We start from the raw sequence: 20,702 nt of genomic DNA, 5'->3' as shown, positions 1-20,702 counted from the left end.
AATTGGGATTACACCAGGTCAGTACCCTCCTAATAAACCTGGTATATATGCCTGAACCAGAAGTGCTAATTGCACCTTCCATATCAGGATAAATTATATGTTAAATCGGATGGATTGTCAAATTTGCCATTCGTAAATAAGCTGTATTTTCGGCTTTTTATTTGTTGCTTCTTGAATTATAGTGGCTTTGTTTTACTCTGAGAGTCTTCAAAGCCACACCTAGTGCCTTAAACTCCTACCCTAAAGATAAATAACATCAGATTGACTGATACATCTCATAATACCCAGCAAACTGGAAAATCCAATCATTAAATAATCCAAGATGCAAAAATATATACATTATAACACAAGAAACACCAAAAAATCAAGACAATATTAAATCCACTGAAAAGTATTAATGCATCAGAAATGACCTCCAGTGAGAATGAATTAGAGGAAATGCCTGAGAAAGATTTCAAAAGAATAATTATAAATATGTTCAAAGAACTCAAGAAATCAAAGGAAGCAAAGAAGACACAGGATGCCAATTTAATGAAATAAAGAGGTCAATATTAGACATAAATAAGGAAATAGAAATAACAAAGAGAAAACAGAATCACTAGCAATAAAAAACACAGTTAATGAAATAAAAAAACTGTAGAAAATCTCACCAGTAGAGTGGATGAAGGAGAGGACAGAATATCTAAGCTAGAAGACCAGGTGGTAGATCTAATACAGTCCAACAAAGAGAAAGACAAACTTATAGAAAAGTGTGAGTGGGAATGTCAAGACATTAGGGACACTATGAAAAGATCAAATATAAGAATTCAGGGCATAGTAGAAGGAGAAGAATTTCACTCCAAAGGCATAGTTGGTGTCTTCAACAAAATCGTAGAAGAAAACTTCCCCCAAATTGGGAAAGAGGTGCCAATGCAGATACAGGAAGCCTTTAGAACACTAGCCAGACAAAACCTGGAAAGAACCTCTCCTCGCCATATTATAATCAAACTACCAAACACACAAACCAAAGAAAAAATATTGAAAGCAGTCAGAGAGAAAAATCAAGTTACCTACAAAGGCAAGCCTATCAGGATTACAGCAGATTACTCAACACAAACTTTAAAAGCCAGAAGGGCTTGGAGTGATGTATTCCAAGTTCTGAAAGATAACAACTGTCAACCAAGGCTACTTTATCCTGCAAAGTTATCCATTCAAATAGATGGAGAAATAAGGACATTCCACAACAAAAGCAGGCTAAAGGACTATTTGAAGACAAAATCAGCTCTACAGAAAATACTTGAAAAAATCCTCCTCCATGCTGAAGAAAAAGAAAAGCACACATATAAGGAACTGGGAAAAAACAAACAATACTTAAATACTACTTAACACAAGAAAGCAAAAGTAAAACCGGAAGAACAACAAAAACTGGCAAAAATGAATACACACCTTTCAATAATATCTCTTAATATCAACGGCCTCAATGCCCCAACCAAAAGACATAGGTTTGCAGACTGGGTTAAAAAGCAGGATCCTTCAATTTGTTGCCTCCAAGAAATTCACCTTTCTACAAAGGATGGACACTATCTTAGGGTGAAAGGTTGGAAAACAGTGTTTCAAGCAAATGGACCTAGAAAACAAGCAGGGGTTGCTATCCTAACATCTGATAAGGTTGATTTCAGGCCAACATTAGTTAAGAAAGATAAGAAAGGCCACTTTATTTTGATTAAAGGCACCCTCCAACAGGAGGACATTACAATCCTAAACATAATAATTCCTTGCATTTTATCTGACCACAATGGGATCAAAGTACAAATCAGTAGCAAGAAAGGCTATAGAGCATACACAAAGTCATGGAAATTAAACAATACATTACTAAATGATGAATGGGTCAATGAAGAAATCAAGAGGGAAATCAAAAAATTTATAGAGTCAAACGATAATGAGAATACAACATACCAAAATCTCTGGGACATAATGAAGGCAGTCCTAAGAGATAAATTTATAGCTTTAAGTGCCTATATTAAGAAACTAGAAAGGTCGCAAGTAAATGACCTAATGCTTCACCTTAAAGCCTTGGAAAAAGAAGAACAAGGCAAACCAAAAATCAGTAGACGGGAAGAAATAATAAAGATTAGGGCAGAAATTAATGAAATAGAAACTAAAAAAAAATCCAAATAATCAATGAAACAAAGAGTTGGTTCTTTGAAAGGATAAACAAGATTGATAAATCCTTAGCAAATCAGAGCAAAGAAAGAGAGAAGAGACACAAATTAATAAAATTAGAGATGCAAAAGGTAACATGACAACAGATGCCAGAGAAATTCAGAAAATCATAGGGACATACTATTAAAGCACATACTCAAACAAAGTATGAAAATCTGAAAGAAATGGATGCTTTCCTTGATTTATATGACCTAGCTAAATTAAATCAAGATGAGATCAATCACTTAAATAGATCTATAACAAGCATGGAGATGAAAACAGTTATCAAAAATCTCACAACTGGGCTGGAGAGATGGCTTAGCGGTTAAGCGCTTGCCTGTGAAGCCTAAGGACCCCGGTTCGAGGCTCGGTTCCCCAGGTCCCACGTTAGCCAGATGCACAAGGGGGCGCACACGTCTGGAGTTCGTTTGCAGAGGCTGGAAGCCCTGGCGTGCCCATTCTCTCTCTCTCCCTCTATATGTCTTTCTCTCTGTGTCTGTCGCTCTCAAATAAATAAAAATAAATAAAAAAATTAAAAAAAATTAAAAAAAAAATCTCACAACTAAAAAAAGCCCAGGCCCAGATGGATTCACTGCTGAATTTTACTAGACCTTCAAGGAAGAGCTAACACCATTGCTTCTTTAGCTTTTCCAGAAAATAGAAAAAGAAGGAATCCTACAAAACTCTTTCTATGAAGCCAGCATCACCCTGATACCAAAACCAGGCAAAGATAGAACAAAGAAGAAAATTACAGACCAATCTCCCTCATGAACATAGATGCAAAAACTCTCAACAAAATATTGGCAAACAGAATCAAAGAATATATCAGAACGATCATTCACCCTGACCAAGTAGGCTTTATCCCAGAGATGCAGGGATGGTTCAATATATGCAAATCGATAAATGTAATACATTATATAAATGGATTGAAGGACAAAAATCACATGATCATCTCATTAGACACAGAGAAAGCGTTTGACAAAATCCAACATCCCTTCATGATAAAAGTCCTACAGAGACTGGGAATAGAAGGAACATATCTCAATATAATAAAGGCTCTTTATGACAAGCCTACAGCCAACATATTACTAAATGGGAAAAAACTGGAAGCTTTCCCAGTAAAATCAGGAACAAGACAAGGGTTCCAATGTCCCCACTTTTATTTAATATAGTACTGGAAGTTTTAGCCATAGCAATAAGGCAAGAGATACACATAAAAGGGATACAAATTGGAAAGGAAGAGATCAAATTATCATTATTTGCAGATGACATGATTCTATATATAAAGGACTCTAAAGGCTGTACCAGTAAACTGTTAGAGCTGATAAACACCTACAGCCATATAGCAGGATGCAAAATAAACACACAGAAATCAGTAGCCTTCATATATGCTAACAACACACAGAGGATGAAATCAGAGAATCACTCCCATTCACAATTGCATCAAAAAAAATAAAGTACGTTGGAATAAACCTGACCAAGGAAGTAAAGGATCTCTACAATGAAAACTTTAAAACACTCAAGTGAGAAATTGCAGAAGACACTAGGAAGTGGGAAAACATCCCTTGTTCCTGGATTGGATCAATATTGTGAAAATGGCAATCTTACCAAAAGCAATCTACACATTTAATGCAATCCCTATCAAAATTCCAAAGGCATTCTTCATGGAAATAGAAAAAACAATCTAAAAATTCATTTGGAATCACAAAAAACCTCAAATATCTAAAATAATACTGAGCAACAAAAATAAGGCTGGTGGTATCACCATACCTGATTTTAATCTACTACAGAGCCATAGTAACAAAAACAGCATGATACTGGCAGAAAAGCAGACACGTAGATCAATGGAACAGAACAGAGGACCCAGATGTAAGTCCAGGTAGCTATAGCCACCTGATATTCAATAAAAATGCCAAAAAAAAAGCCCAGCATGCCCACCCCCACACACATGCAAAGAAATATATTTAAAGATCCATCTGGAGAGGCAGAGGTAGGAGGATCGCCATGAGTTTGAGGCCACCTGAGGTTACATAGTGAATTCCAGATCAGCCTGGACTAGAGTGAGACCCCACCTTGAAAAAAAAAAAAAATTCCAAAACTAAAGCACTTTCAGACAATACATGGCTGTATGGCTGCACGTCAAAGTTTCATTATAGTTATGCTGTCAGAAAAGTGACCTTAAGGCAGGCAGCATATGTCTATTCCTGGTGAAGACATTTTATTAGAAAAGAGACAATTGGAACACTGTTAGACTAGCCACAGCCCCTGGACTCTGGCCTGAGTCAGCTAGGAGGGTTGCTGGCTTCCTGGACTGAGATCTAATTCCATTCAAATTCACTGGGAAATTGCTTAAGCATTTTGTCAGGAGTTTCTTCCCAGAGGGGTTATGACCTACATTATGCAAAACAAAATTTCTGCCTCAGGCTGGGCAGGTTTGACACAATTGTTCTTTTATACAACAAATTGTCAACACCCACCTCAGCAGGTCTGTGCTGAGTGCCCCAGGGGCCAGAGTGAAAGGGACACCATCCCTGACTGGATGACTCCAGGCAAAATAAAAAGGTGCTAGTTCTGGAAAACAGCTTGCTGAAGGGCCTAATGGCTCTGAGCATTTGAGAGGCTTTTGCTAGGGTGCGTACAGAAGGGTGAATCATGAGCAAATGTGCAAGGGCAGGAGACTGGCAGTGTGCTGGTGGGGGGAGGGATGGGCACAGGCTGGTTTGCTTTAATTTTTTTTTTTTTTTTTTAATTTTAGAGAGAGAGAGAAAACAGAAAATTGGCCTGCCAGGACCTCAGCCATTGAAATCAAACGCCAGACGCTTGCGCCACCTAGTGGCCATGTGAAACTTTGTGCTTGCCTCATCTTTGTGTGTCTGGCTTACATGGGATCTGGAGAGTCGAACATGGGTCCTTAGGCTTTGCAGGAAAGTACCTTAACCTCTAAGTCATTTCCCCAGCTCTGGTTTGCTTTCTGTTTTCATGGTGCTGGAGATCAAACCCAGGACCTTGCACATGCCAGGCAAGTGCTGTGCCATTGAGACACACTCCCCCAAACTTGCCTTAATAGGCAATTTGAAGGAGACGGGCGAAGGCTAGGGGAAGAGAAAGAGCGACTGTGGAATTTAAAACTAGAGAGGACTTTGGGAATTATGTGTTTTTCTTTTGTAAAGAAGACCAAGTTAAGAATTGTAGTTACCTCCGTGTCTCTAGGACAAAATACTTGTCCAAAATGCATCTGATGGGAAGACAGGTTTTATTTTGGCTTACATTCTCAAGGGGAAGCTCAAGGGGCAGGGGAAAGCATGGCATGAACATTGGCTAGACATCACTACCTTGGAATAGTAGGTGAAAACAGTAGCAGGAGAGAGAGCTGGTCTCTGGCAAGGGGGAACTGGCAGTAACACCCCAAAGCCCGCCCCCGAAAGCAAACCTCCTCCAATGATGCTCTGCCTACCAAATTGCCATCAGCTAGGAACCAAGTATCCAAACCACGTGAGTTTTGGGGGGACATGCACCTGCACACCTGGCTCCATGAGCTGCTTTTGGTTGGGTGTTTTGTCCCAGCAATATGAAGGTAATTACAACACATCCCCCATTAAGGTGTGAGCACCTTGGTGCATGTCTTTAACCACAGCACTTGGGAGGCAGAGGTAGGAGGATCGCCATGAGTTCGAGGCCCCCCTGAGACTACATAGTGAATTCCAGGTCAGCCTGGGCCAGAGTAAGACCCTACCTCCAAACACAAATTAAAAAAAAAAAAAAAAGAATACAACCAACAACCCCTGAGCGCTGGGTGCTTCTAGGCATTTTACAAAAAGTATCTCATTTGAAAACTTTGAGAAAAGTACTAATATTCCCTTTTTTTTTTCAGTTAAGGAAGCTACGGTTTAGTTAAGCTGTTTTTATTTTTCTTGTAAATTATTATTTTGTATTAATTTTAAAAGACATTTTTATCTGGAGAGAGAGAAAGGGAAGGGGAGAATGGGTATACACCAGGGTCTCCTGTCAGTGCATATGAAATCCAGCCCCTTTGTACAGCTGGCTTTACGTGGATACTGGGAAATTGAACCCAGGCTAGTAGGCTTTGCAAGAAAATGCCTTTAAAAAAAATAACAAAAGGAAGCTGGAGAGATGGCTTGCTTGGTGGTTAAATGCTTGTCTGTGAAGCCCAAGGATCCCAATTTGAAGCTTGATTCCCTAGTACTCACATAAGCCAGATGCACAAGGTGGCCCATGCATCTGGAGTTTGTTTACAGTGGCTGGAGGCCATGATGCGCCCATTTCTCTCTCTCTCTCTCTGCCTCTTTCTTTCTCAAATAAATAAATTAAACTAATAATAATAATAAAAAATAAAAGAGCCAGGCGTGGTGGCACACACCTTTAACCCCAGCACTTGGGAGGCAGAGGTAGGAGGATTGCCATGAATTTGAGGCCACCCTGAGACTACATAGTGAATCCCAGGTCAGCCTGGGCCAGTAAGACCCTACCTCAAAAAACCAAAATAATAATAATAATAAATAAAAATGAAAGTGCCTTTAACTGCTGAGTCATTGCTTCAGCCGGGGTCTTCATATAAACCTGAGACTGGACTTGAACTCTCCATGGAGCCCAAGCTGATCTTTTGCCGTGCCAGGTGGTTAAGCCATTTTCTCAAGCTATCAGCTGGTGAGGAGTTCACACCAAGAGCTGGTTCTGGTTCCTCTGACTTCAGAACCTATGTCCTTGAGCATTCCACTGCCCTGCTGCCCAGTTTCCTCGCTCGGTGATCTACCAGGACCCTGCCTTTTCCTGACATCTGGCGCTCTGTTATCAGGTCTGAACATGGACACGCAGCCAGGGTGAGGGAAGATGCCCTCTGTGACGCTGAATCCCAGGTTTCAAACTGTTTTCTATTACGTTTTCCCAGCGGAACCTTTAAAACCGCTCTGTAAAGTAGGATTGAAATGACTTGGCATTCACAGAAAGGGCTTGGAGACTCAGTGCACCACACTTCCTAGCCCGCTGTTCTTCCTGGGAGTCAGGCATGGGCCCAGTGCCTCCTTCCAGAGGGCAGCAGGGAGGGCTGTGCCACAAGATCACAGGGTTGTCTTCCTCCCAGAGCACCAGACCTTGATGTCTTGCTTTGAGGCCAGGTCCACCCATGGGGACCAGAGGCTTCTGTGACTTGGGAGTGACTGTGGCTGAGCCAGGAACCACAGCTTGAGCTTGTGGCAGCCCAGGGTTTTGATGGTCGATTAGAGCAAGTGGTAAGAACTTGGTCTCCAAACCCTTAGTCAAGGGTGTTGGTCCAATGATAGCTAAGTGGGAACCCTCACCAGGGTGGGCGGCTTCGTGGAAAGTTTTTGACCCACTGGCAAAGTATAAAATCTTATGCAGAAAGACACAGGAGACTCAACCTTTCTGCTCCCAGCTGGATTTGGAGGAATTAATCCTCAGGAGGTGATCAGCCACAGCCAAAAGCTATTTGTTTCAAGATGTCCCCTGCAATGTTACCAAGGCCCAAACAAATGCCAACTACCGGGTGAGACAGTGAATTCCTGGCAACCCACTTGCTGAAGCTCAGTGAGTAGCTCCGAGAAGGTGCGTGGTGTGAGGCTCCATCTGCATCACGCCGTGTCCTCTGCAGGATGAGTCACAGGAACAAGTTCTCTCGGTGGCAGTGCCAGGAAACTCTGGTGTTTCTCCGGGGCAGCTGCCTTGTTTTCATGTTTTAGGTTCTGCATATCTGTTAGCTGATCATGTTTCCCTTTTAGCTCTGGCTGCTGGGAAGCTCCTCATTGGATTGATGTCTCATCTGTCACAACTGTGTGACAGGGACTTCGTGTGCCAGTACTGCTCCTGGCTTTTTCTTCTCCCCAAATAGCCATTTATTCATAATCCTATTGTACTGTGTGCTGTGTTTATAAACTACAATAAAAGTATTGTATAAGTTCATTTATACTTCACAGAAAGGGAACCAAGCTTATAAAACCTTCTTCAGTTTGCTGTTTCTGTTTAGCATTGTGTCAAAGGAGATTTGTTGAGGAAAAAAAAAAATCCCAAATGTGTCAGGGCCAGTATGTGTAAGAATTTGGTCAGAATCCAAAGAAGAGAAAGAAGGGGGGAAAAATTTAAAAAAGGGAAAGTTAGACAGAACTTGGGAAGCAGGCAGGCTCAGCAGTGAAGATCTGTGAGCAACTGCCTGTTTATTTTTTGAGACAGGGTCTCATGTAGTCCAGGCTAGCCTTGAACTTCCTATGTAGTATAAGATGAACTTGAACTTCTAATCCTCCTGGCTTCTACCTCCCAAGTGCTAGGATTATAGTTATATTGTATACTGCCATGCTGCTGCTTTCAGTGGTTATTTGTTTGGTTTAGGTTGTTGTTGTTGTTTTTAGTTTTGGGGGGTAATAGTTTTGCCCAGGCTGACCTGGAATTTACTATGTAGTCTCAGGGTGGCCTCAAACTCACAATAATCCTCCTACCTCTGCCTTCTAAGTGCTGAGATTAAAGGTGTGGGCCACCATGCCCGGCATTGGTTGTTTTGAGGTAGGGTCTCACTCTAGCCCAGGCTGGCTTAGCACTCACTCTGTAGTCCCAGGCTGGCCTCGAACTCACAGCAATCCTCCTACCTCTGCCTCCCAAGTTCTGGGATTAAAGTTGTGTACCATCCGTCCCCCTTTTTTTTAATGGAGTGGCATGGAGAAAGAAAGAAGAACAAGAAAGTTGAATGGAAAAACACAAAAGGAAGTGAGTCTACCAACATTCTCCTCAGGGTCAACTTGAGATCATTAGTTCTGCTGGTCTCTCAGAGAAATAAAATGTTAGCACATATTTCCCACTTCTCAAATAAATGCTGGACAAAACAGGGAGCTGCAATGTAAAATACAGATACCACTCTTCACCTAGAAAACTGGCAAAGGCTCTTCTAGACACTGCCACGCGTTGGCAGGGATGAGCCCCACAGCCTCTGCTGCTGCTGCTGGGATGTGTCCTGATGAACTGGAAGTTTGGCACCCGGGAAGTTGCACATAGACATGACTCTGCAGTTTTACACCTAACCATGGGAACTCAAAAGGAATTCCTGGACATGGGCAAAGGAAGGCTTTCCCAAAAATGGTAGTTTTAGCCAGGTGCACGCCTTTAATCCCAGCACTCCAGAGGCAGGGGTAGGAGGAGGATTATTGTGAGTTCGAGGCCACCCTGAGACTACATAGTGAATTCCAGGTCAGCCTGGGCTAGAGTGAGACGCTACCTCAAAAAACAAACAATCAAACAACAACAACAAAGAGTTTTAGTATTGTTTGCAGTAGTGAGAACAGTCTTTAATGTCTTTAAGGAAAAAGGAAAATGGATTGTGGTCTAACCAAACAACTGACCATTGTACCGTGATTAAGGTGAATGAATCGGAGCAATGTGCACTGTTGCATACAAGCTCAAAACACAATGCTAAACAGAAACAGCAAACTGAAGAAGGTTTTATAAGCTTGGTTCCCTTTCTGTGAAGTATAAATGAACTTATTCATGGACCCATCTGTAGGCTGCAAGTGTGTGAAGGTAGAATCATAAACACTTGAGTCAGGACAGAAAGGCAAGGAGGAAGGTAGTGGAGGGTTATCATGCTGGGTACATGGTTGTGGGTATTTTACTGGTTATCCGTTGTTTTGTTTTGTTTTTTCTTTGAGGTAGGGTCTCACTCTAGCTCAGGCTGACCTGGAATTCACTCTGTATTCTCAGGGTGGCCTCACACTCTTGGCAGTCTTTCCACTTCTGCCTCCCAAATGCTGGAATGAAAGGTGTGTGCCACCATACCTGGCTGGTTATTCTTTTTTTTGTTTGTTTGTTTGAATATTTTATTTCAATTTATTTATATGACAGAAAGAGAAAGAGGCAAAGGGAAGGGGGAATGGGCGCTTCAGGGCTTCCAGCCGCTGTAAATGAACTCCAGATGCACGCATCATCTGGTTGATATGGATCCTAGGGAATCCTACTTGGATCTTTTGTCTTTGCAGGCAAGTGCCTTAACCTCTAAGCCATCTCTCCAGCCCTTGCCTGGTTTTTTGGTTTGTTTGTTTGTTTGTTTTTGAGGTAGGGTTTTGCTCTAGCTCAGACTGGTCTGGAATTCACTATGTACTCTCAGGGTAGCCTTGAATTTAAGGCAATTCTCCTACCTCTGCCTCCCGAGTGCTGGGATTAAAGGCGTGCGCCACCACGCCCGGCAATAAATATTTTTTAAAAACCAAAGGAATGAAGGAAACACTATCATGCACCAGGCCAGGGATGGGAGAGACAGGTGAAAAGCCACGACTGGGAGGTGGGAAGCTGGGGTTTCGAACCCCGGCATGGTGGTGGGCCTGAGAAAATGGGAAGATGCTGGTTCCTGTGATGGGGCTCTGTTGCAGGCTTCGTGATCCAGGGCTCCACAGGCGAGTTTCCCTTCCTGACCAGCCACGAGCGTCTGGAGGTGGTCAGCCGTGTGCGCCAGGTCATCCCCAAGGACAAGCTCCTGATAGCTGGCTCGGGCTGCGAGTGTGAGGCTGCAACTCCCTGGGACCTGGGGTGACTGGGTGGTGGGGTACCGGTTCTTTGGCCCGGGGGTTGGGTTCTGTCTGTCGTTTTGCTTCTACTTGGACGTGAGGAGACCCCCGCTTGCCTGCTCTCTCCTTTTCTCTCCTCCCTCCTGCAGCCACTCAAGCCACGGTAGAGATGACGGTCAGCATGGCGCAGGTCGGGGCTGACGCCGTCATGGTGGTGACCCCTTGCTACTATCGGGGCCGCATGAGCAGTGCTGCCCTCATTCACCACTACACCAAGGTGGGTGGGAGGGTGGGCACGGGCTAGAGGCTTGGGACAAAAAGGTGGCTAGAGGAGGTGGTGGCCGTGCTCAGGGAGAAGTGACAGAGAAGCTGGGAGTGGATGGGTAAGCCTACTTCACGTGGAAGGCCACGTGGAATAACACCACGTACGAGCTGGGTGACATCAGGGCCACTTACCTAGTGACCACTGCGTGTCAGATTGCTTCCCTCTAAAATGGGAGGAATAGGCCGGGCGTGGTGGCGCACGCTTTTAATCCCAGCACTGGGGACGCAGAGGTAGGAAGATCGCTGTGAGTTCGAGGCCACCCTGAGACTACATAGTGAATTCCAGCCTGGGCTAGAGTGAGACCCTACCTCGAAAAACAAAAACAAAATTAAAATGGGAGGAATAATGGCACCGACCTCGTGCAGTTGTCCAGGGTCACATGAGATCTGTAAGGTTTGGAACTGTGCCAGGATCATAGACAGGAATATATATATATGTCCCATAGTTGCTACTCGTATGTCAGGGCCTGTCAGGTAGCCCTGCTGTGACAGACCAAGACCTGCTGGGAGCAAAACTCAAGCTCCGAGGACCCAGGTAGTTACTGTCTCTTTCTTCTCTCTGTCCCGCATGCAGGTGGCCGACCTGTCTCCCATTCCAGTGGTGCTGTACAGTGTTCCCGCCAACACAGGCCTGGACCTGCCTGTGGATGCCGTGGTCACATTGTCCCAGCACCCGAATATTGTGGGCATGAAGGACAGCGGTGGCGATGTGAGTGAGTGGCAGTAATTCCCAGGCTGGGGTCTCTTCCTTTTTCTCTGGTTCTAGCTTCTAACTTGGGGGCATCTCTGTGACCCGTGTCAGTCTTAGTTTCCTGCCTGGATTCTCTGTTGGATGGGCTCTCTGGCACTTTGTCTGAACTCGAGGGCATCTCTTTGGGGACTGGGTTTTCATTTGACAGCACATGCCCCTTCCTTCCCAGTTGGCAGTGGAACTCTGGGCTCATGTGTCACGCCACATTGCTGTTACAGGTGACCAGGATCGGGCTGATTGTTCACAAGACCAGCAAGCAGGATTTCCAGGTGCTGGCAGGATCGGTTGGCTTCCTGTTGGCCAGCTATGCTGTAGGTAGGTCTCCTGCTGCTCTCAAGCTGTCCTGGGTGACAAAGATACGCTCAGACATCTGGGTCTTCTGGGAGAAGTCCGAGGCCAGGGCTGGGACTGCATGGGCTGGTTGTTTAAAACCCACATGCCTCAGTGAGACCACGTTGGATGGAGGAGGGTGACCGAGGACAGTCCTGGGCCTGCCAAGAATGCCTGCAGTCTGTTAAGTCCCAAGTTCCATGTTTAGATGACAACTGTAGCTTCTCTAATCTCATCCTGCAAATCATTCTCTGAAGGCAGAGGTCTTGCAGCCACCCCCACCCCCACCCTAGACCACAAATCTGTTTTCCTCTGTCCCTGGCTCCTCGACAGAATGAATGGTCAGAGCTGAGGGGTTGGGTGCCCGATCTGATTTTCTCAAGGAGCCAGGGACTGTCACTTACACAACTGCTCTAGCCTGTTTTGGGTCGTGGTCCTTAGGTTCGGGTGGGGCTGAGCCCTGAAGGAGAAAGGAGGGGAGCAGAAGCAGTGAAAGCCCCAGTGAGTGAGGTCTGAGTGGCTTTTCCAGCTCTGCAGAGGACAGCACTGGTTCCCATGCCCTCTGCGCTCTGCAGAATTTGCTTGTTGTTGGGTCTTTGCACATCTCCCCTTTGCCATGCCACAGTCTCTAGAGTGAAGGAGAAGGAGGGACCCACTTCCAGTTTCTCCTCGAGAGGCACAGACTCCGGAGGCCGCCTATCTGAGCTGCAGTCTTGGCCCTGCCACTTTCCAAGTAAACCAGGGCTAGGTGCTTATCCTGGTTGGGCCTGGGGTTTCTGTTCTGTAAAGCAAATAGGTCAGAAAGAAGTCATCCTCCACTGTGTAGTGAGCCTGTGGCCAGCCTGAGCTACATGATTTAAACCAAGCCTCAGAAAAAAAAAAAAAAAAAGAGCCAAGCACAAAGGCATTGTGTGTGATATTTGAGAGCGCCAGCCCTGTCTGTCACAGCGCCTGGCACATAGTCGATAATAGGTGTTTTATAACTGGCCACTATATTGGCTCATTCCAAATTGTCTCTCCTTGGGCTGCAGAGATTGGCTCAGCAGTTTAAAGGCGCCTGTCATCTGTCTCTCCATTCCTGAGGCCAGGGTGCTTGGGTTCACAGTCACACCCAGGGGCTGGCAGAGGTAGGGGAGGGTTCTCTGAGATCACAGCCAGTCCATTTTCACAGCCCGGATGAGAAGATGGGATTAGAGGGGCTGGAGCATGAGATCATGCAGCCTTCATGGTGAATGGCCCGGTCTCCTGTTTCAATGCCCAGAGCTCCTGCCCACCCTCTCCCCCAGGGTGAATTCCCATCACCTCTGCCGGGACTGAGGAATCAAGACTGTTGAGGGTACTTGTTGGGACCTGGCACCAGGAGGGTGGAGGGTGCAGGGAAGGACATGGCCTGCAGGCCAAAACATCTGAGCAGCTCCTGTCTTGCGGGCTCCTCTTTTAAATGCTCAGCAGCTTTTCTTCCTTCCCAGAAATGTGTATTCTGGACATACAGAGCATGCCTGCGATATGGCCAATAACGTATAGAAGCCCACATCCTATGTCTCCAGAATGAAAAGGCATAGGGAACAGGGTTTGGGATTATCTGCGGCTTTGGCCATTGTTGATGTTTGGCATTTCCTTCTGGGCAGGAGCTGTGGGGGGCGTATGTGCCTTGGCCAATGTGCTGGGGGCTCAGGTGTGCCAGCTGGAGCGACTGTGTCTCACCGGGCAGTGGGAAGCGGCCCAGAAGCTGCAGCACCGCCTCATTGAACCCAACTCAGCGGTGAGCTCCCAGCCCAGGGTGCTGAGCAGGGCTCTGGGTCCTCCGTGGGGCGGGGGCTTGAGTCCACCCTGGGTCCTTTCCCAGTGCCCCCCTTTCAGAAAGTCCATGTGCCTCCCCACAAAAATCCTGGCTGCAGACAGAGGGGAGCCCTGTGGGCTCCCAAGATTTGCAATGGAGTCGGTTTCCCATTGAGGGCTAGTGAAAGGTCTAACCCTTCGAATAGGCATTGAAACACGTATCCTAGCAGGGCGTTGTGGCGTACGCCTTTAATTACAGCACTTGGGAGGATCATTGTGAGTTTGAGGCCACCCTGAGACTACATAGTGAATTCCAGGTCAGCCTGGACTAGAGTGAAACCCTACCTTGAAAAACCAAAATCAAAACCAAAAAAAAAAAAAAAAAAAAAAAAAGAAAGAAAAGAAATACACAATACACATCCTAAGGATGGTGCCACTGCTGACCTGGGCCCCACTTAGAGATGCACTTCCTAAACACAATGGATCGCGCCTTTACATTAAATTGATCATTTTGACTTTCAAAAAGAAGTTGGAGGAGGTGATGGTTCGATTTTCCAGGAGAGTTCTGTCCTAGAACTGCACTTTAGCCCATGTGCTCCAAACGATCGAGTGCTTGTCAAGATCAAAGCCATTTTGAAGTCTGAGGCAAATGGAAAAACGTATATCCATATTTTATGTATTTATTTATTGTTTATGTTATTTATTTTGTAATGGGATCTCACCATGTTGCCCAGGCTGGCCTTGAACTCTTGGACTCACTCACTGTAGCTCCTAAGAAGCTTGGACTACTACAGTCATGTACCACTGCACATAGCTTTATATATCTTCATTATTATTGTTGTGGTCGTTATTTTGCTTTTTGGTGTAGGGTCTTTAGCCCAGGCTGACCTGGAATTTACTATGCAGCCTTAGGCTAGCCTCAAACTCACAGTAATTCTTCTACCTCTGTGTGCCAAATTCTGGGATTAAAGGCATGGGCCACCATGCCTGGTGTGCTTATTATAATTTTATTTATTTATTTTTGAGAGAGAGAAGCAGATAGCTAGAGAGAGAATGGGCGCAACAGGGCCTTCAGCTGCTGCAAACAAACTCCAGACACTTGTGCCTTGTGCATCTGGCATATATGGGTCCTGGGGAACCAAACCTGGGTCCTTTGGCTTTGCAGGCAAGTGCTTTAACTGCCAAGTAATCTCTCCAGTGTGTATTTCATATTTTAAAAAATATTTTTATTTGTTTGCAAGGAGAGAGAAAGGGGGGAAGAGAATGGGCATGTCAGGGCCTCTAGCTGCTGTAAATGTACTCCAGATACATGTGCTATTTTGTGCAGCTGGCTTTATGTGGGTACTGGGGAATCAAACCCAGGTCTTTAGGCTCTGCAGGCAAGTACCTTAACCACTGATCCATCTCTCCAGCCCTCTGTACATTTTAAAAACTTTTCTTTATTTGTCAGCAGAGAGAGAGAGAGAGAGAGCGAGCGCGCTAGGGCCTCTTGTCAGTGCAAACATGAACTCTAGATGCATGCACCACTTTGTGCATCTAACTTTATGTGGGTACTAGGAATCAAATTCAGGCTGTTAGGCTTTGTAAGTAAGTGCCCTTAACCATGGAGTCATCTCTCCAGTCCCTATTTACATTTTAAGTTGTACTTTTTTGCATAGTGAATTCCAGGTCAGCCTGTGTCAGAGTGAGACCCTATCTTGGAAAAAAACAAAAACAAAAACTGCCAAGGGGCTAAAGAGATGCCTTAGTGGTTAAGGTGCTTACCGGCGAAGCCTAAGGACCTATGTTCGACTCTCCAGATTCTACCAAAGCCAGATGTACCAAGGTGAGGCAAGAGCAAGTTTCATATGCCTACTAGGTGGCCCAAGAGTTTGGAGCTCGATTGCAGTCACTGATGCCCTGGTGGCCAATTCTGTCTCTTCTCTCTCTCACTCTCTCTTTCAAATAAAGTTTAAAAAAAAAAAAATCCCAACACTCAGGAGGCAGAGGTAGGAAGATCACCATGAGTTCAAGGCCACCAAGACTATAGTGAATTCTAGGTCAGCCTGAGCTACAGTGAGACCCTACCTTGGAAAACAAAAACAAACAAACAACAACAAAAAAAACCTGCCATGAACACTTGCATAAAGGTTTCCTTTTTATGGGATAAATAATAGTGCAATTGATGGGTTCTATGATGGCTGTATATTTACCTTTTATTTTTTTATTTTCAAGGCAGGGTCTCACTCTAACCCAGGCTGACCTGGAATTCACTGTGGAGTCTCAGGGTGAGCTTGATTCACAGTGATCCTCCTACCTCTGCCTCCCATGTGCTGAGATTAAAGGTGTGCACCACCACACCTGGCTGCATGTTTACTTTTATTATTATTATTTTACTTTTTTAGAGAGAGCAAGAAAAACACACACAGAGAATTGGTGCATCAGGGCCTCAGCCACTAAAATTGAACTCCATATGCTTTCGGCACCTAGTGGGCATGTGCGACCTTGCACTTGCCTCACCTTTGTGCATCTGGCTTACATGGGATCTGGAGGGTTGAACATTGGTTCTTAGGCTTCGCAGGCAAGCACCTTAACTGCCAAGTCATTTGTCCAACCCCATGGTTACTTTTTTAAGGAAGTGTCTAGGTGTAGCCAGTCATGGTGGCTCACACCTGTAATTCCAGCACTTGGGAATATGAGGCAGAGGTGTTACTGTGAGTTCAATGTTAGCCTTGACTATGTAGCAAGACTTTGTCTCAAAAAGAAAAAAAAAAAGAATTCGGCATGGTGGTTCACACCTTTAATCAGCACTGAGAGGGTAGAGGCTGAAGTAGGAGGATTACTGTGAGTTCAAGGCTAGTCTGGGCTACAGAGTTAACTCTAGGTCAGCCTATGCTAGAGTGAGACCCTGCCTTAAGAACAAAAACAACAGAGAGGGCTGGAGGGATGGTTTAGCAGTTAAGGTGTTTGCTTGCAAAGCCACAGGACCCAGGTTCTATTCTCCAGGACCCATGTGAGCCAGATGCACAAGGGGTCAAACATGTCTGGAGTTTGTTTGTAGTGGCTGGAAGCCTTGGCACACTCATTCTGTCTCTCTCCCCCCTTTCTCTGTCAAACAAATAAATAAATAAAATATTTTAAAAAACAGAGAGAGAGAGAGAGAGACCCAGTTTCTCTACATCTTCATCAGCATTTGGTGATGTGAATATGTTTTGACCACTGTGGTAGCTGCGCAGTAACATCTCATTGCAAGTACATGCACATTTCCCTGATGGCTAACAATACAAACATTGATTTATATATTTTTAACCATGAGTTTTTTAAAATTTTTATTAGCATTTTCCATGATTATAAAAAAAAATCCCATGGTAATTCCCTCCCTCCCCCCCCCCACTTTCCCCTTTGAAATTCCATTCTCCATCATATTACCTCCCCATCTCAATCATTGTACTTACATATATACAACATTAACCATGAGTTTTGAAGGGCTAGAGACTAGATAGTTCTTTGTTGGCGAAGTAGAAATATTTTCTACTACTCTGTAAGCTGCTTTTCCATTTTCTGTATAGCTTTATTTTTTGCCGTCAAAAGTTTTATTTTTCTGGTGGCGCACACCTTTAATCCCAGCACTCGGGAGGCAGAGGTAGGAGGATCACTGTGAGTTCAAGGCCACCCTGAGACTCCATAGTGAATTCCAGGTCACTCTGGACTAGAGCCAGACCCTAACTTGTAAAAACAAAAAGTTATTTTTCATGTGTGTGTGTGGGGGGGTGTGTGTGGCATGTGCATGTGTGTGTCCAGATGTGCACCTTCCATGTGCTCGCTCATTTGAGGCCAGAGAATGTCCGTGTCTTCCCCGTTACTCATTCTCGCGTATGAGACAAGTGTCTCACTCAACCCAAAGTTGTTAAGTTTTTTTTGGTCAGCAAGTCCCAGCCCTTCTCCTGTCTCTGCCCGCTGTAGGACTGAGGTTACAGAGGTGCGTGGCTGCTCCTCGCTGTTTACGTGGATGCCGGGGAATCCAGCTCAGGAGAGCGCAGACTCTCAGGCTCTCATGCTTGTGGTAAGCACGCTTACCTTCTGCGTGCCACCTCCCTTGCCCAAAAGTTTGTAAATTAAAAAAAAAGTTTTAAGTGTTGGGCTAATTTATCAATGTCTTCTTTAAAAATTATTTTTAAAAAATTAGAGAGAGAGAATTGGCACTCCAGGGCCTCCAGCCACTGCAATCAAACTCCAGATGTGTGTGGCACCTTGTGCGCGTGTGTGACCCTGTGAACTTGTGTGACCTTGTGAGTCTGGCTTACATGAGATCCGGAGAGTGGAACATGGGTCCTTAGGCTTCGCAGGCAAGCACCTTAATCATTAAGCCATCTCTCCAGATCTTTCTTTTCTTTTGAATCTTGTTTTTATGTCGAGCCTAAGAATTTTTGTTTAGTACTAGATTGCAAAGATGTTTCTTCTCCTTTGTTTCCTATTTATAGTTTTATGTTCTACAAGTTTGTGACCTATTTTGAGTTAATATTTTGTATAAAGTGTGAGACTTTGATCAAGTTTCCTTTTTGTACCTGTGGTGATCCACTTCCTCTAGCATCAGTTGTTGAAAAAGCTTTCTTCCCTCCATTGAATTGACTTTACACCTTTGGCAAAAATCAGTGGGGCATATTTGTGTGAGTCTATTTCTGGCTTCTCTATTCTCTCCATTGATCTGCGTCTATCCCTCCACAATACCACACAGACTGGATTGTTACAGCTATATAGTAATGGTTTAAATAATTACTCTTTTTTAATATAGAAAAATACATTAAAGAATCTAATAATAATAGCCATTTTGTGATAAATTGACATCAATATTCTTTTTTCTCAAATTTCTTTTTTTTTAAATATTTTTTTGTTCATTTTTTATTTATTTATTTGAGAGCAACAGACACAGAGAAAAAGACAGATAGAGGGAGAGAGAGAGAATGGGCGCGCCAGGACTTCCAGCCACTGCAAACGAACTCCAGACGCGTGCGCCCCCTTGTGCATCTGGCTAACGTGGGACCTGGGGAACCGAGCCTCGAACCGGGGTCCATAGGCTTCATAGGTGAGCGCTTAACCGCTAAGCCATCTCTCCAGCCCTCAAATTTCTTTTTATTAACAACTTCCATGATTATAAAAAAAGTATCTGGTGGTAATGCCCTCTCTCCCTCCAGTTTCCCCTTTGAAACTCCTTCTCCCCATCTCAATCAGTCTCTCCTTTATTTTGATGTCATGATCTTTTCCTCCTATTATGATGGTCTTATGTAGGTAGTGTCAGACACTGTGAGGTCATGGATATCCAGACCATTTTATGTCTGGGGAGAGCATGTTGTAAGGAGTCCTACCTTTCCTTTGGCTCTTCCATTCTTACTGCCACCTCTTCTGCAATAGACCCTGAGCCTTGGAAGGTATAATAGAGATACTGCAGTGCTGAGCACTCCAGTCACTTCTTTCTAGTACCATGATACCTTCTGAGTCATCCCTCACTGCCATCTGAAAAGAGAAGATTCTCTACCAAAAGTGAGAGTAGCATTAATATAGGGTATGAACATTAGGAGAAATGCTTACTGGGCAGTTTGATAAGCATAGTATATACACTTATCCAGACATCAGCAGATGTTATACCCCTAGGGCTCATGACTAACCCTGTTTTAAGTTTTCAGTATCAGGGATGTAGTCCCTCCCATGGAGTGGTCCTCCAGTCCAATTAGAGGGCAGTTGGTTTCCACCATGATAGACGTGCCACTGTTGCACCCGTTGGCTCATTTGGTCTGGCTGGCCAAATACAAGGCTTGCAGTGTCCACTGTTGAGTATCTTCACTGGTGTTTTCTCTTTTTCCCATTGAACTGCATGCAGAATGACTTCTTCCCGTTTTCTGTCAACTGGTCTACATGGAGGAGGTTATCAGCTCAGTTCCAGCAGGATTTCTCGTGGCCTTGCAGCCCAAGTATGTGGAGTCTTCAGCAAGAGGGTCTTACCATCTATTCCTGGTGGGAGACCAAGGGCCTTGGCAATGGGCTGTAATGTTTTGGGGGCATCAGGGATCTCCCTGGCCAACAACTCACTGGAGGTATCCCATCCCTGCCACTGAAAATTTTCTAGCAACAATCTATGGCTCATAAGTGTTGCATTGTCCAAAAAAGTAGGTTTTCATATGATTTATTTATATTCTCTTAGATTTTGATTAGCCCTCCCTCTACCTTTCCTTTACTGAATCTCTTCCCCTGATCTCACTTGGGCCTTTGCACCCCCATTAATCTATTCTTCTACTTACATATATACAATACCACCCTATTAAATACCCCCCTCTTCCTTTCTCTTCCTTTTATATCTCCTTTCTAGCTTACTGGCCTTTGCTACTGAGTTTTCCTCCTACTCACACAGAAGTCCAGTCATCTATAGCTAGGGTCCACATATGAGAGAGAACATGCGACATTTGGCTTTCTGGACCTGGGTTATCTCACTTAGTATAATCCTTTCCAGATCCATCCATTTTTCTGCAAATTTCATAACTTCCTTTCTCTTTACCACTAAGTAGAACTCCATTGTATAAATGTGCAACATCTTCATTATCTACTCATCAGTTGAGGGACATGTAGGCTGGTTCCATTTCCTAGCTATTGTGAATAGAGCAGCAAAAATATGGTTGAGCAAATGTCTCTAAGGTAATGAGATGAGTCCTTAGGATATATGCCTAGGAGTACTATGGCTGGGTCATATGGTAGATCTATTTTTAGCTCTCTCAGGAACCTCCACACTGATTTCCACAATGGCTGGACCAGATTGCATTCCCACTAACAGTGTAGAAGGGTTCCTCTTTTTC

General features: G+C 44.4%; 1 protein-coding gene across 3 annotated transcripts in view; it reads left to right on the top strand.

The window, feature by feature from the left end:
* The window catches only part of Hoga1 (4-hydroxy-2-oxoglutarate aldolase 1), a 46,206-nt gene that overhangs the window by 11,361 nt on the left and 14,143 nt on the right, over positions 1-20,702 (top strand). Inside the window, exons 2-7 of one of the 3 annotated variants that reach the window (XM_045161126.1) lie at positions 10,563-10,691; positions 10,847-10,974; positions 11,596-11,730; positions 11,991-12,087; positions 12,728-12,835; positions 13,731-13,864. In XM_045161126.1, coding sequence (XP_045017061.1) covers positions 10,563-10,691; positions 10,847-10,974; positions 11,596-11,730; positions 11,991-12,087; positions 12,728-12,835; positions 13,731-13,864 — 731 coding nt within the window. The remainder of the gene's footprint in view (positions 1-10,562; positions 10,692-10,846; positions 10,975-11,595; positions 11,731-11,990; positions 12,088-12,727; positions 12,836-13,730; positions 13,865-20,702) is intronic. The other 2 variants (XM_045161127.1, XM_004669903.2) reach the window with 2 other exon arrangements.

The sequence above is a fragment of the Jaculus jaculus genome, chromosome 1 (genome assembly GCF_020740685.1).
Source record: "Jaculus jaculus isolate mJacJac1 chromosome 1, mJacJac1.mat.Y.cur, whole genome shotgun sequence".
NCBI classification, from domain to species: domain Eukaryota; kingdom Metazoa; phylum Chordata; class Mammalia; order Rodentia; family Dipodidae; genus Jaculus; species Jaculus jaculus.
The sequence above is the reverse complement of the archived record's forward strand: the minus strand, read 5'-3'. Positions and strand labels throughout refer to the sequence as shown.